Source organism: Montipora capricornis, chromosome 7 (genome assembly GCF_036669925.1).
Source record: "Montipora capricornis isolate CH-2021 chromosome 7, ASM3666992v2, whole genome shotgun sequence".
Classification (NCBI taxonomy): domain Eukaryota; kingdom Metazoa; phylum Cnidaria; class Anthozoa; order Scleractinia; family Acroporidae; genus Montipora; species Montipora capricornis.
The window spans coordinates 39,847,682-39,855,181 of record NC_090889.1 but is presented as its reverse complement, the minus strand read 5'-3'; the positions used below and the strand labels follow the sequence as shown (position 1 = coordinate 39,855,181).

The 7,500-nt window shown below is 38.7% G+C and overlaps 1 protein-coding gene across 6 annotated transcripts in view; it reads right to left on the bottom strand.

The window, feature by feature from the left end:
* Positions 1-7,500, bottom strand: part of LOC138057177 (guanylate-binding protein 6-like) — a 21,253-nt gene that overhangs the window by 11,942 nt on the left and 1,811 nt on the right. The window contains exons 1-8 of one of the 6 annotated variants that reach the window (XM_068903238.1): positions 4,543-4,602; positions 4,154-4,382; positions 3,046-3,107; positions 2,410-2,506; positions 1,949-2,104; positions 1,281-1,389; positions 932-1,093; positions 67-224 (exon numbers count right to left, since the gene is read on the bottom strand). In XM_068903238.1, coding sequence (XP_068759339.1) covers positions 67-224; positions 932-1,093; positions 1,281-1,389; positions 1,949-2,104; positions 2,410-2,415 — 591 coding nt within the window. In that variant the 5' untranslated portion in view covers positions 2,416-2,506; positions 3,046-3,107; positions 4,154-4,382; positions 4,543-4,602. Of the gene's footprint in view, positions 1-66; positions 225-931; positions 1,094-1,280; positions 1,390-1,948; positions 2,105-2,409; positions 2,507-3,045; positions 3,108-4,153; positions 4,610-4,888; positions 5,037-7,066; positions 7,338-7,500 lie in introns of those variants that run through there. The other 5 variants (XM_068903241.1, XM_068903240.1, XM_068903237.1 and 2 more) reach the window with 5 other exon arrangements.

Genomic DNA, 7,500 nt, shown 5'->3' with positions numbered 1-7,500 from the left:
ATGACTTCGTACTAAGACTAGTGTTGACACAGGCAAAAGGCAACTCGGAAGTGGCCTATTGCTCACCAAATATTTTTCAGGTACAATCCACATCCAGATTCCCATGGTCTCGGCCACCATTTCATGTCCAAGAGGGAAAACCTCAGGCTGGTTAAAAGCTTCACTTAGCGCATAAGATTTTCCCTTTCTGTAAGGTCCGGCAATGGAAACAACACATACGGGACCTAGAAAATCAAACGCATAACGCTGTCGTTATTTTTCAAAGCACCATAAATAGACTGGTTAGGCTCTAGACAAATGTTTCGGGATGGCAACCTTGTTACTTTCATCTCAACGTTTATTTTGCAACCAAACGATCAATGTATGTGGAATGAGCCATTACTTTCTCGACGGAATCAAACCCCAATAGGCCAGTTTCAAATTCTAACAAGGCACCAAGGCTTAAGGGACTAAATCAAAAGAAAATTTTTGTCCCTTTCTCAGTCTCATAGTCGGGTTTATTACGACATATTAAATTTTATGTAATTATATCGAAAATGGCCAACTGAATTTAAAAGTCCACTAGGTCTTCAGGCAAGAGTAACCAGTTTATTCCTATGCAAACCAAGAGTCAAAAATCTATATATACTTGTAATTAGTGTTTACCCTAACCCTTAGATCGACTAGCATCTTATCTAATGGAGGAGACAATTCTCCACGTCGTCTTATGCAACGAAATCTAAAATAACCTGATTCTCCAATATATTTTTGCCCATTTCTAACAATGACTGTTCTTGTACTCAAGAATGCCAAGCAAACGATACCGTATCGCGGGTACTCTGCCGATAATTAAAAAATTAATTGGCTGAAACTTTCAAGTTAGTCTGCAATGGGTCGATTTTCTCTAAATAGACTGCAAATGCTTTCAGTTTAATCAACGAATGGTATGTACCTTTAACCCTCCGGAGGTTTTGAAGTGCCTCTTCTACCACATACAGCGATTCACGCCTCGCTCCTGTTTTAATGTATTGGCCTGATCTTGAATCCCACTTGCAGTTATTTGGAAGGCACAGCGGGGTTGCTATTTTTTGTACTCGTTGTGAAGGCACGCTCCCTGTCATGAGTTATAAATAGTTATAGTAAGAGACGTCTGACTCATACGAAATTAAAATATTATTACCCTCAAAAAGAATGCTTTCATGTAAGAGATCAAGCCCCGTGTTTGGCTAACAACAAACCAGGCCTAAGGTTTGATGAGTTCTTTTATGCCTAAATCCATTTTAACCTGCTAGAGTGTGTACCTTGGCCCATCACACCGTGTCCAACTCGTTGAGGCTTCCGTGTCTGCTTGGGTAAAGATTTATCTTCTCGGAAAGCTTGAACTTTCTGCATTCGGTAATCCTGCTTAGCCTGAGAAAATAGCAAAAGTATTATGATTAACAAAGCTAATGCATCTCTACTCTTAGCAAGGATAACTGTGCCACAAAGGCTGCATAATCAAAACTTTGTCGTACCCTAATATTTCGTTAGCTGGGGATTGGTCATCAGTCTTGTTCTTGTTTCTTGATCTTACTTTCCTAACTTTTACGTGTTTTTCTACCTCATTTGTTTATTATTTTAGGTTCATAGCTTTTAAAATTAGAAACAGAAAAAAAAAGGTAAAAAAAAAGCAGAAAAGGTCTCCAATGAGCCCCTGGGTCGCGACGAAACGCTGCGTCACTCGAGCCACTCGCAAATATCACAAAATTAAACTAGTGGTTGCAATGTTAACAGATCAGTTCAATGTGGGGATATTAGTAGACCTCAGTGGTCTTCCACCCTCAGCTTATCACCGACATTTAAGACTCTTACAAAATCAGCTTGTACCCAATATCCCTTACTCTTTAAATATTGTTTTAAGAGTAAGCGACATTGGGTACTAGGTGATTTTTTATATTAAATGTACAGTCTCAGTAATTTTAACTCTTACCAAATCCCCATGACCAGGCGGCCCATGACCATGACAAGGATCGTGTTGGATTGGACTTGCTGGCTGTTTCTTTTCCTCTTCTAGACATGAAAGTTCCAGAGCCTTGGCTAACGCCACCTCTTCATCTTCTACCTGATATTGGTCTCTCCAGGAATGCTAACAGGACAAAAGATGACAGGATCATTTTAGAATTAGAATTTTAGAACTGCAAAGTTTGAATATTGGTGACTGAGACAAGGCGAGGCAAGGCAAGAATAACAAAGGAAAGAGGAGGCGAGAAAAGACGGCATTTTATCCGATTGATCGATGAGTGGATTAATTGATGATTTATCGATGGATCAATAGATGCATGGGTCGACGGATAGCTGGATGGATGGATGAATGAAGATATGAAGAAATTGAATGTAGGGTTTCTCTGAAGGTAGGAGCTGTGGGCGATCTAACAGGAAGGCGTTACTCACCGCCATTGTTTAGTCTAAATCCCAGGAAATTATTGCTTCAATCACCAGCCTCGAGTCTCCTTATTCTGATTTAAGAACTGCTGCAGCTCACAAGTATCTAAAACAGGATAGGGTAACAACTTTAGTATAAGTTGTCAAGCACAGTCTTCAGCCCTTTCTATCTCATCACTTTTACTTTAAAGGATTAATGCTACAACTCCTTATCAGATGATACTACAGTTATAGTATCATTGGTAAACGACTTGCAATGATACTCTGTAACAGGTTACTATAGCAACAGTACTTACAACTAACAAATAATTCTGGTGACCCCTCAATTTTTTTTGTATAATTTTAATAAGCATGGTTATGGACATATGATTGATCATCGCAGTTATGCACACAACTTAAGAGCCACTGCCTGTAAATTATGGAGAATCCGACGGCAGATCGGAAAATTCGGATTTTCTTTTATTGCGTCAAAAAGAACCTTTTGGTGAACTATTTTCAGAAATATACTTTCAGAGTTCTAGCAAGTTCACATTTTTGTGAAATCTAGGAAAGTTCGAAATACGGCTCAATCAACCAAGATGGCCAATGGAATTTATCCGAAATTGTACATTTTCAACACGCCAGTACAAAGAGAAGGGAACTTGCCTGCATTCCATATTCACAGAGTTTGTAATTTACCCTTTGGTCATTCTTCTGAGCTAAGTCATCTTGAAGTAAATAAATAAATAAATAAACACGTTTTATCTTGAAAATGCTGCCCGAGGCCTGCGGCCTCGGGCAGCATTTTCAAGCCCGAGGTCACAGTTTTTAACTATACAGACCGACCTTAAGCCGGACAACAACATGTTTATTTTTCTTTTCTGGCGGTAAACTGGCTTACAAGAGGGTTTGTTTACGCAACTTTGTCATTTTAAAGAAAACGACAACACTCTTAAATTTGCAAAACATGTTTCGACAGAAACTTCTGTCATCTTCAGTTGATAGATTTACAAAGCGTTAGAAGTTGAATTTATAAGTAGGAAAAATGCTAATTACATAGTAACAACGGAATGTACATTGCCACGTTTTATGTACATTCCGTTGTTACTATCTAATCAGCATTTTTCCTACTTATAAATTCAACTTCTAACGCTTTGTAAATCTATCAACTGAAGATGACAGAAGTTTCTGTCGAAACATGTTTTGCAAATTTAAGAGTGTTGTCGTTTTCTTTAAAATTTTAACTTGCCTGCTGTCATCAAGATCCTTTGGAAACTTTGTCATTGAATTGGCTTACGCGCCGTCTACAAACCATTCGTAAAGAAAATCTAACGAGCGAACGAATGAGTATTTATTAGACAAAGAAAGATGTATTAAAGAACAGATTTTTTTCGAACTACTTTATGTTAGTTGCATTTAGTTCTCCAGTTAAGTTCTCCAAAAGTTTTTTTTTTCTAGTGTGAAATTTCGTGCAAAGTTTGACGTTGTACTACAAAAACAATTTCTGTCAGTCGTTGCGAATCACTCGAAATCAAACTTTTCTACCGTAAATTGAGCAGCAGATAGCGAGGAAATCCGTCAAGTGTATTCCACAGAAACTCCCTCAAATACAGCAACGATCAGAGAGGTAAACTTGACTGCAACTCACTATTTTTTACTTAGAATTTTATAGATACTGACACACAGGATTAAGCGCCATTACAGCACCGAGCTACAAACAGCTAAGCAAACTCTTCTCAACAGAACTTCATAAAACTCAATTGAATTTACTTACAGTGACTTTGCTTGCCATTTAAAGGTGAATAGAGATAAACTTGCGTTGATTAGTTGTCTATGGAAGTGTAAAAACGGCGACAGTCTGACGATTACCACCCATTCGATCACAAAAATAAATCGATCAACTCGACGGATTCTACCCGCTGTGGCGGTCAGGATGAGAAAATTCCGCCCTTTCCGGGAACTAATCAGATTGCAGGATTTGTTGAATTCCGCCCGCTCACGAGCTGAAAAAAGATAAATTCAATATATTCCTCGGGACTAAATAAAAAAAAAATGGCTTGATTCGTGGTTGACTCGAGGTTGACTAGTGACTCGAGGTTATCTCGGGCTCGCGGTTGGCTCATGCCATTTCTATAACCAAGAGCTAAACGTAAATAAGCTAACCAGAATGATGATCAAGCTAGCTTGGCCAAAATTCTCGTGTAGCCTGCAAATGTCATACACCGTACCATATTCCCCTTGACCTAATAACATTAAACACAAAGACAGCATTGTGGTGACGTTTGGCAGGTTTTATCACAATACCTTTAAAGTAAACAATAGTAATTACCACTCAATTCTGAGAAACATGTTCAGCCCAAATCGCACCCGTAAATCTTCAAGAACGCAAAACATGTAACTCGATTACGTAGAAAGTATTACAGCATTTTATTATTTTGATATCTTCATTTGTATGAATAGATATTTTCTCATGCACCGACTGGGAAATAACTACATATAAATCACATACTTTGTCAAGCGTTACATTTTCATTGTTCAGCCCAGACTTTAACAAACTAGATGCTTCTGTGAAGCATACACTGGCTTGCCTGTGGTACGTGCTACAGAAAATCAGAAGGCACTGAATTGTGTGGTATTGAAATACAGCATTCCAGTCTCTGAAGAATAACAAATAAAAGAGAAGCGAGAAACATTGGCTTCTGGGCTGACATGTTGATAATTTTCAAGTTCCCTCACAACTTCTTTTCACCACAAGTGTGCCCTATGAGCATCCGAAAATTTTGTAATACTAAACTTCACTGAAGTCAAGCCCTGTTTCGCGGGGTTAGTGTTGGGATGGGAGACCAAAACAATAAACCCCTCATGGCAAACAGAAACATCTGACCGAAAATACTATTAACGCTAACAAATGCGAACTCAGCAAGGTACAGATTCTGTTAGCTTGCTTTATGCAAAACAAATATTGATGAAAAAGCAAATAAATATTGATACACAGTTTTCAGAAAGAGCAGAAGGAAGTTTCTCGGACGGTCGATCGAGAATGAAATATTTACGACATGAAAACAACATTAATTTTGAACCGTGAATATAGAATATAAAAAGTTACGATCAGCGACAAACATTTTGAGAGATTTTTGCTACGTTCAAGTAAATTGCAAAATCGAAAGTAACATGGCCGGAATTCAGCGGGCGTCGTGATTAAGTTACCGCGGCATGTTTACTCGCCAAACAGTGAAGCATCTGTGTCAAATGATGGCAAGATACCGGGTTTTTGTAAGTTTCTTTTTCTGTCAAGTGTCAAGTTTGACAATGAAATGAGCGAAGTCAAAACAAAGATCACAATCGCCCAATGCAAAGTCAAAATTTACTCTCCAAGACGCGTACGATGTTATTTATCACCAGGTAATTCCATCATTTTGGAAATAGCAGCTGCTTTATTATTCATCTGCGTCACAAGTGTTCACCGATTTTGGGCCTCATTTTCTTGAAACTCAAGCACGCTTCCAACAGGCCTGTGAACCCTTCCTGCTTACAGAGCAATACTAAAAAACTTCTCCCATATGACATTTGAACCTTAAGCTCAAAAATTCAATACACAACATGATATTATAATTCACAAAGGCAGAAAATACCACAGAATCCTTTTCCAGCGAAAATTTTATTGAAACAAACAACATATTTGCTCTTAGAGGCGAAAACCTCTTCCTATTTCATTGCGTGCGTGAAGACAAAAAACTCAATTGTGTCAAATTATCATGTACTTCAGGTAAATACTGCTCACTGTGATTTCGTCTCGACGGGCGATAGATTGTTGTCGAAGTCCAGTACTCGTCGCTTTTGAGATTCATGCCTAGTTTATCCAACTGACTTTCCATTATTGAGCTCCATAAGGGTAAATTTTGTTTAAGGATCCACTAAAACGCCATTCGCTTTGCATGACTTTCGACGCCATTGCAGGCTAAGTTGATGATTCTACTGTGTCCACCAGAGAAATCTACGCAGTTCCACTACCCTCTCGATCCTAAGAAAATACGCGCAAAAGGCTCTATACACAAAGGCAACACTTACCGGCCGAGTGACAGGCAAGACTTTTACCGACACGGAAAAAAAAAAAGAAAAAGAAAACAAACAAACTAAACGTAGACCTCGACTGGGTTTGCCCATAGGCAACCCAGTAATTATCTTAGAAACAAACGCAACACGCTCATGACGTCCACAGGCGCTTAAACACGGAAGGGAATCAAAACTCCGTGTTGAAATCAACGTTATCGAGTAAAATGTGTAAAATGTACCAAAGAAAGTTGTTAGAAAACACATTCTGACAAAATTCTTGCTTCATTTGACTGAGCAGAGGGTGGAATGCATTATAAGCGCTATTTTTTTCGTTGCATTGTTGTAGTGTTTACTATGCGAAACTCGATCTTGTCAAGTGTGCTGGCTTAAAAATGATTCATTAGAGGTTACTAAAGCGGCCACTAGTACCTGCACTAGTACAGTATTAGTCCATTCGATTTCTCCATGTTCTACTTATATTTGGTTAAGTTGAACGCCGTAAAACTAGTTTTTACTCATTCAGACAGACTTCAGTTCATTCATGTACTGCGAGTGTACCACTGACCGAACTTCATTTGTGTGCGTTTTAGGAAAGTGAACGCAAGAATTAGCCAACTAAATTGAACAACCATACCTTTGAAAAACCTTGCACACTTAAACCTCCATTTCTTGATGAAACACGCTTCCAACGGTCTTTTCACATCAACAATTACTTCGTTTAGTATGCAATAATGGTTGACGTCTTCACGCCAGTAGTAACCTCAAACCAGTGCCCAGTTCCTCTTGGCTGTGTTGTGTTGAGTGAACAAGTGCCCAATGTTATGATTTAATGTCACAGCAAAATACTTAGCATTCTTGTTTCAGTCGTGAGTTTGGATCGTCACGTTCGGATCAACCATCCGTATGAATAGCCCACGTTCGATATATCAATATTCTAACATGGCTCCGAGGCTTTCGGGTCAAAATGGCAAAGTTTTCAAGTTTCTTTTGTCTCTCAATTCCCAAAACAGACTTGGATACAAAGAAAACAACACCAAATATAGAAGTTTGACCCGAAGGCCTCGGAGC